The sequence below is a fragment of the Stigmatopora nigra genome, chromosome 12, assembly GCF_051989575.1.
Source record: "Stigmatopora nigra isolate UIUO_SnigA chromosome 12, RoL_Snig_1.1, whole genome shotgun sequence".
Lineage (NCBI taxonomy): Eukaryota > Metazoa > Chordata > Actinopteri > Syngnathiformes > Syngnathidae > Stigmatopora > Stigmatopora nigra.
Genome location: NC_135519.1, coordinates 3,059,496 through 3,069,876, shown reverse-complemented (window position 1 = coordinate 3,069,876; position 10,381 = coordinate 3,059,496). Strand labels below are relative to the sequence as shown.

The window sequence follows — 10,381 nt, the reverse complement described above, 5'->3', positions numbered from 1 at the left end:
TTTTTTTCATACTATAAAGCAGCCACGTCGTTATAAGAAAACATCACTATGACGTCATTCTCTGCAATTAAATCTATTTTTCTGCATTTACAATACATGTCGTTTCTAATAAGAAAATGGTACCCACTGCATCCTTAATTATAATCAACTACATGAACACAAATGATGCAAAATTATTTTTGTGTACATTTTATCATTTGTATAATATAGCGTCACTGAAAAAAGCAAAAAAGTAATTGATGGTACCGTTGAATGTTGTTTTTATTTAAATTTTGCTGGATTCTACTGTTGATGAATGGGGGAAATGACACACTCACTATATATATATATATATATATATATATATATATATATATATATATATATATATATATATATATATATATATATATATATATATATATATATATATATATATATATATATATATATATATATATATATATATATATATATATATATATATATATATATATATATATATATATATATATATATATATATATATATATATATATATATATATATATATATATATATATATATATATATATATATATATATATATATATATATAATCAATTTAATTTTAAGCACAGGTTAATGCTCTTTTAAAGCACTGCAACAACAAAACCGGGGTTTTAATGCGGTTGCATCCTCACCCCAGCACGTCACCCCGTGCACTTAAAAAAAAAGTCTCATCCTCTTCCTATAACTGTCGGATGCTCTCGTTTGAGCTGCATCTTTTTTCTCTTCTTTTTTTTTTGCGTGGGCGAATCACAAAGTGTTGGAATCTATTGCCTTTGTCTGACAAGTCATCCATCTCTATGTGGAGGGGATCTGTGGGATGGAGTAATAGGGGGAGGAGTGGGAGTGGAGGTGTGTACGTGTACGTGTGTGTGTGTGTGTGTGTGTGTGTGTGTGTGTGTGTGTGTGTGTGTGTGAGAGGGTGTGTGTGAGTGTGTGTAGTGTATAGTGTGTGTGGGGGGCACTTTTAGAAACAGACAGACAAGCGAGCCGGGTTTCATTCTCAAGCCAAAGCTCAGGCAGGCACAGTCCATTCCGGAGGAAAGGGGGACCCGCTCGTTGTCATCTCCGCCCCCCCTCGCCCCTACCCACCCCCTTTAGATTGTGCGTGCGTGTCCACCGGGGGGACCCCACGCTCGGATGGAAAGTCTCCCCGTCCCGATGCGTCTTTTTCTGCTTCCACGGACGAATTTGAAGAGCTGAGAAGTTGGTCGGCAAGAGGACTCGGCATCGGACACGCGGACTGTTTTGCTTTTTTTTCTCTCCTTTGACGCTGCTGCACCATCGAGGCGAGACGGCGACCTCAGTCGATTACCTTTCTTTGCTCTGCTATCCCATGGATATTCACTGCAAGGCAGACCCCTTCTCCGCCATGCACCGTGAGTCTTTTGAAAATATTGACAGATTATCAGTTCTTTTTTTTAAAGACGTCTATCACATATGATGGCCAAAATGAATGAGGATTTAATTGGATATAAGAGTTTTCTTTAGGTTTTGCTTTGGTAATAAACGATCACGTCCTTTTTAATGCTGGGTTGTGCAAGAATTGCCAAAAGAAATAGAAATGCCAATTGTGGATGTCTTTAAAAAAAGAGTGAATTTTCTACAACAAAAAAGACTTTAAAACATGTCAATATTCGTTCTAAAATAGGGATAAGTTGGGGTCATGAGTTTCAATATGAGGGCAGAATTTGTGGAAGATTGGGAAATGAAATTAAATCACTCTCGTTTTTATTTATTTTTCTATTTCATTTAATGATTAAACAATACCCAGAAATGTGTTTAAATATCATTCCATCTAATGACTCATTTTCCTTAAAGAGTAAACTGAAAAATATAACTTTTCCCTTCCAAAAAACATTTCCTCATTTTTTTAAGTTGTCTGTTCAAACGCTCAATTTGAATACAATGATTTTATGACCCTCTACATTATGACTTTCATGGGAACCTGCGACCACCTTGTGTGTAAATCATCCAAAACAAAAAAAATATTTCCTGTGTTTAAAAAAGGCCGAATTCCCCCATTAAAATTGAATATTTACTTCATGTCAAATTAAAAAAGAGCAGCCCCCAGCCTGCCTACGCGTAAATAATTCATCTTCGTTTGTAATATGAGTTATCAAAGGTCATTTTAATTATTTACCACAATTGTGCGGAGAATATTAAAGAGGTGGAAACGCAATACGCGCGACATGTGTTGCATTGAAGGTAGTCGGAAAATATAGTGTTATTTGACGTACATCCACTTCAAAATAGTGACTTAAAGTGACACTCGTCTGCAGGTATGTAATGTTATGTTCCCCCCGATGCCGCTGTTGTATCCCACGCAGGGCATGGCGGCGTGAACCAGCTCGGCGGGGTGTTCGTCAACGGAAGACCCCTTCCGGACGTGGTCCGGCAGAGGATCGTGGAGCTGGCCCACCAAGGCGTTCGGCCGTGTGACATTTCCAGGCAGCTGCGGGTCAGTCACGGATGCGTCAGCAAAATCCTTGGCAGGTAAAAATGCAAAAACATAAAAAATAAAAATTAATAATAATAATTATTATAATACAAATAAAATGAAGAAAAAAAGTCAAAACATCAATCTTGCAGCTCCATTACAACAGCCACAGAAGACAGTTTTTATTATTTTTTTGGCTTGCACACTGCTTTTTTAAAAATTAATCAATCCAAGATTAGCGAAATTGGAAAATATTAAAAATCCCTCAAAAACGATTTTTTTTGCGTGGCATTTTGTTTTCAAACACACTGCAGAGCACATGAGGTAATATTTTGAAATATATTTTTTCCCAGCTATCAGAAGGCATTTCAGAGGTATTTCAATGCACACACACTTGATGAATGTTTGTCAGAAACATTGCTTTTACATTTCCCTTTTTTTAATTAATTTAAGAAATAAGAATTATTAATAATATGACTATCAGTGGCATGTAATGCATGCGCACTCCAACTTGGCGACAATTTTAAATCCTCCAAAATGTACTTCAATGCAAATAGAAATAATCATGACGTATGAGTGCTTGACGCAATTAAACGTGCATTGTGTGCAGGTACTACGAAACGGGGAGCATTAAACCAGGCGTGATTGGGGGGTCCAAACCGAAGGTGGCAACCCCGAAAGTGGTGGATAAGATCGCGGAGTACAAACGGCAGAACCCGACCATGTTCGCCTGGGAGATCCGGGATCGGCTACTGGCCGAGGGCGTGTGTGACAACGACACGGTACCCAGCGTCTCGTCCATTAACAGGTAAGCCACATTTCCGATCCTAACTTATTCACTGCCATTGACGGCTAAAGACGTCCTATCCATGGGGGCAGACGGGAGGGTCGTTCTTTCAGTTGAAATGGATTGGACGCCTGTCAGTGCATGCATCAGGGAGTTTGTAGCTTGAGGCAGGCAAAAGAGGGGGGGAAAGTCGCATCTGTCTCAATAAAAATCGATCGATTGTCTGTAAGCAGGTTGCATGTGGGGAAATAGACTTGAATATGCTTTCAATACGCGCACAGAAAGAGACACGTGGTTGAAATTGAAGCTGGCAATTGGGCAGTCATATTATTATCATAGTTTTCGTTAAATTATGAATTGGTTAAAAAAATCATATTTTGAATTAAAAAATAATTTGAAATGGTTATATTACTACCAAAATATGGAGTTTCTCATATTCTCATCGTTATTTATGGTTTTTAAAAAGATGCATATTAATTAAAATATTTCATCAAATACATGTGTCGTGCATTTATTAGAGCTGTTATTATACATTAGGTATAATATAAGTATAGTATTTAAGTATATCAGTGGATAAAAACTTTTATTTGTCATCTTATTAGGAGCCCTTTTAAGTAGAATAAACTATTCATATTTCTTAGTCATTTTCGTTTTAATATTTGTCATTTTAATGTATGTAACTGTAATATTAGATTATGACACCCTAAAATTATCTGTATGCAGTTTTAAGATGTTTCTATTCGTACCAGGATCATATCATAATTGTTACTAGTACTTTAGTAAGAGTATTTATATTCATTTTTTTGTGAAAATATATTTTTATTGTCTAAAATTGTTTATTTCTTTACCATTCATAGGTTTACCTTTGTATATTTGTCATATAATTTAAATTAATTGCCTATGCAATTACATATGATAATTAAAAATATTTTCATTTGTAGTCAAAGTCTAATTCTAAAGAAATGATATGAAATTAGCAATCCAATACATTTATTAATTATCCTTTAAAAGTATTTTTGCAGTCTTAAATAGTGTTAATAACCTTACCCAAAATATCCTTATTTTTTTTCTTCTTATTTTTATTTAACAACCGAACACCAATCCGTATAGCATATATTTAATGACTGTCATCATTTGCTTAAAATAGTTTCTATTTCTACCATAAATGGGATCAAGAGGCTTTGGACGGAGTGTGATGACGATGTGTGTGTTAGTGGTGGTGGGGTGGGGGGGTCGCCCTTGGAGGAGAGTTGAACTTTGGTTAGGAGCCACTGTTCCAGAGAGGTGGTCATCGGCATTACATTTTAATGAGCTCAGGAGACTCTCATAACACATACGAATAGAAAAAGAAGAGGTTGGAGGTCCACATATGCGCAGAAATACAAAAAAAAAAGAAAATTTGTAGCTCTGTGTTTGTCAAAAAATGCTTTTCGAAGTTCATATTCTGTCCAAATGTGGTGCTTTTTTGTCTTTAGTAATGCATGGCAGGCCAAAACGTTGGCTCTGCTTTGCTGTGAGTGACCTGTTGCTGCCAAAATAGGCTTGACTTTTAAACACGCTGCTTATGAGTGTTAATAATTGACGTTGGCGCGCAAGATTTGTTTTTCTAACTTGCTGCAGCTTTAATCGTTGTTGTTCTGGTAAGAGTGTGTGTGAAGAAAGCAGGAGCGAGTCGGTGGTCTATGCGGTTGGTGGGTCTGACCTCTGCTCTCGCGACTAAAGAGGATGTCCCGGCTTTAAACGCATTTTTCTAGCATGAATTATTAAAGATGACAAGGAGGAAAAGGTTACATGGGATTTGCTCGCGAAGCCACGTGTTCCTCAAAAGCGACTTTTACTCCTATTGATCCCCATTTTAATGCTTCTTCCGGGGATTTTCGCCTCCTTCCATGTCAGCCCCCAACACAAAAGTCGTTAATTTGCGCCTTGCAGAACTGCTTATTCAATAGCGACAACAGAGACTAGGAAACAAAGTCCTTGAATTTATGAGTCTCCCCCGAGCCACGCGCTCCGATAACTGTTGTGGTGTTAGAGATGTTAGAAATTCAAATAAAATATCGACTTCGGGGTCTTTTGTGGACACGCCAGATACATGGAAAGAGCGTTTCTTGCCCAGGGAAGTTAACCACTTACTGTCGAACACTTGCCCGATGTACTCCTTACCTCATCTACGGCTGTAATTTGCTTTTGTCACACCTGTCGCGGCATTCCCAACGCCGACTGTTATTCAGTGATCTCATGCTCGTGTGTCAGTCAAAAGATTATCACGGTCACGGTGCCGTGTAATGCGATCGGCGTTGACAAAAGAGATTCTGCAAATCCAGGAGTAAATGTGCATTGACCTAAAAGAATTACAACAATGCTCATATTATCGGGGACAAATAGAGAAAAATCTACAGAGAAATGCATTGATGTGAGAAATAATCCAATAAGGCCATTGGGTGGAAAAAACTTGTTCCTCGAATGGTCATTCCGAACAACGTGTGGCCGTTAGAATTGGTTTTCGTTCCATGATTGCAGTCCTAACAGTTTGAGAAGCTTGATAGCTGATATGTTGCACTCGCCATAACAAGTTTCACAAAACAGCATCTGATAAAATACTCAGCTGACTGCCCAAGACTACTGTTGCAACAAAAAATTGAATCTAGTGAGTAGGTTTTCGAGGGAAGGCAGAAACTGGGACTGCATTAGAGCTCAACGTCAATGCCGTTGTTAAGTTGTTCAAAGGTTTCAAGCGACAGATTGTGATGCTCGAGAACCTGAATTAAATTTAGAATTAAAATGCAACTGATTCTGACTTTCTGGGTGGTGACCCACATGCTTTACTGCCTGTTTTTATTTTGAGTGGGGATACTAACAAGCCTTCCACTTTGTGGTCTGTCAGAACTGATTTTGTTTAAGAGAAATTTGGAGTGGATTCTCAAACTAAAGGGGATTCAAGCTTTTTTTGAAGCAAATTCTGATATGATGCTAGGATTACTTGCACTAGTTTACATAAATACCTCATTCAGGAGTTCAGTGTTTTCAATAGCAGCACATTTTGCAGGCCTTTGTTTCGAGAAATTCGCCCTGTAGAGCATGGGTTTTAAACTAGCACTGTCAGATGGCAATTTTTGAAAAATGTGAACGGTGTAAAAAGAAACCCGGTGTGGCCAAATAATGATGACCTTACATTTACACAAAATACCTGAAACAAAAAAGAAAAAAAGCTGTGATTGGCTGGTAACCAATAGAGGGTGTTCCCCACCCACTCCCCCACAGTTGACTAAAAGAGGCTCCAGCAGCCCCACGATTCTTTTGAGGATAAGCGAAATAGAAAATGAATGTCTGAATGAAAAAGGGGGCGGGAAAGTATAAACAGGGTTTCTACAGGTACAAGGGTAAAATATAATACAGTTTCAAATCTCTTTAAAACCACTTGTTACAGAAATTAATGCAATTTCCTGGTCAGATTAGAAAGTAAACAAAATAATTCCAAGTTTTACTATTACAGTCACTATTTTATGTAGTTTAACACAATTTAAAATGGAAGGAATTAAAAACCTTCAGTGCTAAAATTCAATATCTATCCAGACGCGTTAAAATATTACTAAATTTAAGACTTTTTAAAACCTACCCGGAACGTTATAATTTGGAAAGTATTAGATCACAGGTGTCAAAGTGGCGGCCCGGGGGCCAAATTTGGCCCGCTGCATCATTTTTCGTGGCCCGGGAAAGTAAATCATGTGTGCCAACTCTCTGTTTTAGGATCAAATTAAAATGATATGTATATTATATTTCTTGAGTTTTCCCCTTTTAAATCAATAATTGCATTTTTATATTTTTTTCTGTTCTTAGGTCAAAAATCATTTTACAAAATCTAAAAATATATAAAAATATGTTTTCCACTTTAATATGGAACGTAATAATATGGTTTCCTTTTGAAATGAAAACCAATTATTAAATAAATGATTTTACTAAGAAAAAAAGCTCAACTAATCTATTAAAAAAATGAATATTTAGGGCATTTAATCCAGTTCCTTTAATTCATTTGTAAAAAAAGAAATCTAAATATTATATCTAAAATGGCCCAGCCCACATGAAATTGAGTTGACGTTAATGCGGCCCGCAAACCAACCCGAGTCTGACACCCTTGTATTAGATGATTCATTTATTTTTATTAAAGCAGTTTAGATTTTGAGTATAGATTTCTTCTCCTGCTGTTCCAGCCATTGTCGAGAGTACAACACACTGGACGTCAATTGTAAAATCCATTAAACTAAGTATCCACAAATGTTCCCCGTGCTGTGTTTTGGACACCACCGATATAGCGAGTAGATACAAGAGAAATGGAAGCGGGTGTGAGAAAGGAAAAGAGGCAGCCAGGGAGGGAGATTATTAGAGTTGGCCAGGTAGAGTCAGTGAAGCTGATCATTGAGGTGAATTGATGTGATTTCATGCTTTGTTTGCGAGATCATTCAGACCAAAGTGCAATGAAGACTTTCCCGCCACATCACATTGTCCTCACATTGCTGTGTGGAGAGGGACTTTATCATATTTCAAGTTCACAATCCATATAGATTGAAAGCGCCTTCTTGGGTAGGCTTGGAGACCCCCAAACCCTTAAGAGTTCCTATTCAGGGTATCAACGGGGAGGATACGAGCGAGGCCCTCGAATTGCGGGGTTGTGCCGCTTTGGCATGCACGGGGGCCTAAGTGGACATGATGAGCTGTTTGAAAACCTCCATGCTCTGGAGACACCATTGATTAATGTTGTGTGTGTGTGTGTTGTTCACTTGACCAGGATTATCCGAACTAAAGTCCAGCAGCAGTTTCACCCTTCCCCCGACGGATCCGTCACGCCGCTCTCCACACCAGGACACACCATAGGTGAGAGTTTGTACCAAATGAACACTGACTGAGAAATTCTGGCTGTTTTGGGAATGTATAACTCATTGGTTGCTATTGATGGCAATGGACATCTATTTAATTGAAACAGCTAAAGAGGGTTTGGCAGTGGATGAATGTTTGCTACCAGACCACATCTGCTCACAAGGATTTTAAAGTCAATTGTTTTCAGTGACAATAAAAAAAAATGGAAAATATGTTAGGGAAAAAATTAGGGCATGAGATTTTGTAAAAAGAGGGGGCATTGGTTAGGAAAAAAATCTAATAAATTTGAGGTATTGCAATAATGTAATAGACATTTTTGAATTTTTATTACATGAAAATATACATTTTATATCAAAATATTCATTTTCAGTGACAATAAAACATTTTGAAAAAAATTGGAGATATACTTTAAGTTTAGGAGCTTGGAAAAAGTGGGGCATCAATTTAAAAAGAATCCAATTGTGAAGTTTAAGATATTGTAATAATTTAGTTGAGATTTATTAAACAACGCTATACATTTGATTTATATTGGAAAGGAATCTAATAGATGACAAATGGCAATATAAAAATATGTCGTAAATTTAGTTTGATTGCATTTAAAATCAAGCCACCCAATGGTGCAGTGATTCTTCCGCCTGATTTTGGTGCAGGTGGTCTGGGTTTGATTCCTAGTCGGTGGCACTGTGATTGTGAGAGTGAGTGGTTGTCTCTCTCCCAGTGTGCCCTACATCTGACTGGTGACCAGTTTAGGGTCTAGTCTGCTTTTTGCCCATAGACAGCTGGGATAGGCTGCAGCAATCCCCAGCATTTAAAATTAATTAGAAAAAAAGTTGAAAATTACAGTAGTAACAACATTTAACTGTTAGAAAAGGAAATAAAACAATAACAGAACTCAAATTAATTATTTTAACCCTTTTTACCTGAAACAGTGCATTTAAATGATCAAATATGTTCTTACTGTTGTAAAATAACCATTTGAGCTGCCTGAAACTAAAGCACTTTTACTGAAAATTATGTTATATTTAGGCCAATGGCCTTTCATTTTTGGTTTAATGCAAATACATACTTTGACATACCTTTGTAAAAAAGAATTTACTTAATTTAATCAACTTTTAAAATGAAATGCGCTTCTTTAAAGTTTTAGAAAACCAAATTGCAATGTCTTTTTTTTAATTTGCTAAATCTTTTGTAATTAAAAACTACGCCATAACTCATTGGCAATAGAAAATATTGCTTTGGAATTGCTGCATCCTGGAATGTGCAGATACCTTGAATTGTGCCACAACTTTCAAGTTTCAAAAAGTACAAGTTTTGTGGTAGAAAAACATATTTGTTTTGTATCACCCCTCCCATTAAAAAGGGGATTGGACAACTATCTCTGTCAATGGTAGCCAAGGAGTTAATACACTAAATTTCCCCATCAGTACCCAGCACAGCTTCCCCACCTGTGACCAGCGCCTCCAACGACCCTGTGGGCTCCTACTCCATCAACGGCATTCTGGGAATCCCCCGCTCAAACGTCGAGAAGAGAAAGCGAGACGAAGGTGAGGAAGGGGGAAAGAGTTATGTTTCAGTGCCACTGACGGTGATAGACGTCCAAAATAATTGAACTTTAACTGAAAGGAGCTGGCAGGAGACGATAATTGCTATCTCTTAAATGGATTGAACGTATATTATTGTCAATTGCTGTGAATGCAGTTACAGAAGTACAGTTCAGTTGTATTTCACTTTGAAGTACAGAGCATTTAATCTAGTAGAAATACTAGTTGTATTTAACCTTTTTAGACACAGTTGTCTATTTAAAATTTCTTTTTATATGTTTAGACTCTTTTAACTCACGTTTGTTGTCAATGGCACCGAAAAATCAACATTCATGGGGAGTTCTCTTAGTTTAAAGAAATTGGACATCTTTCACCGTGAATGGCAGGCAATGAGTAAAATACTATGAAAATATATTCATTTATGTATTTATTAATCTATATATTTGTTTATTTTTGTATTTATTTATTATATTCAGTTATACATTCCTTCTTTCCTTTATTTTTTATTAATCATTTTACAAAACATGACTGAATTTATACTTATCATATTAAGTAAGAAGTAAGTAAGAGTAATATAAAACAAGTAATGATTAAAGAAAAAAGAAAGAATAAAGATATTTTCACAATAATTGCCATGACTAAAAATAGTCATTTGCTCTACAAAAAGCTGAAGGTCTTGGAAAAAAAATCAACTTTTGAATAGCTATCCACTGT

The 10,381-nt window shown here is 36.6% G+C and overlaps 1 protein-coding gene across 4 annotated transcripts in view; it reads left to right on the top strand.

The window, feature by feature from the left end:
* The first annotated feature begins 1,060 nt into the window (after nucleotides 1-1,060).
* The window catches only part of pax2a (paired box 2a), a 36,217-nt gene continuing 26,896 nt past the window's right edge, over nucleotides 1,061-10,381 (top strand). For 2 of the 4 annotated variants that reach the window (XM_077730243.1, XM_077730245.1), the window contains exons 1-6: nucleotides 1,061-1,406; nucleotides 2,358-2,523; nucleotides 2,821-2,841; nucleotides 3,078-3,275; nucleotides 8,038-8,123; nucleotides 9,551-9,670. In XM_077730243.1, the coding sequence (XP_077586369.1) occupies nucleotides 1,364-1,406; nucleotides 2,358-2,523; nucleotides 2,821-2,841; nucleotides 3,078-3,275; nucleotides 8,038-8,123; nucleotides 9,551-9,670 (634 nt within the window). In that variant the 5' untranslated portion in view covers nucleotides 1,061-1,363. The remainder of the gene's footprint in view (nucleotides 1,407-2,357; nucleotides 2,524-2,820; nucleotides 2,842-3,077; nucleotides 3,276-8,037; nucleotides 8,124-9,550; nucleotides 9,671-10,381) is intronic. The other 2 variants (XM_077730244.1, XM_077730246.1) reach the window with 1 other exon arrangement.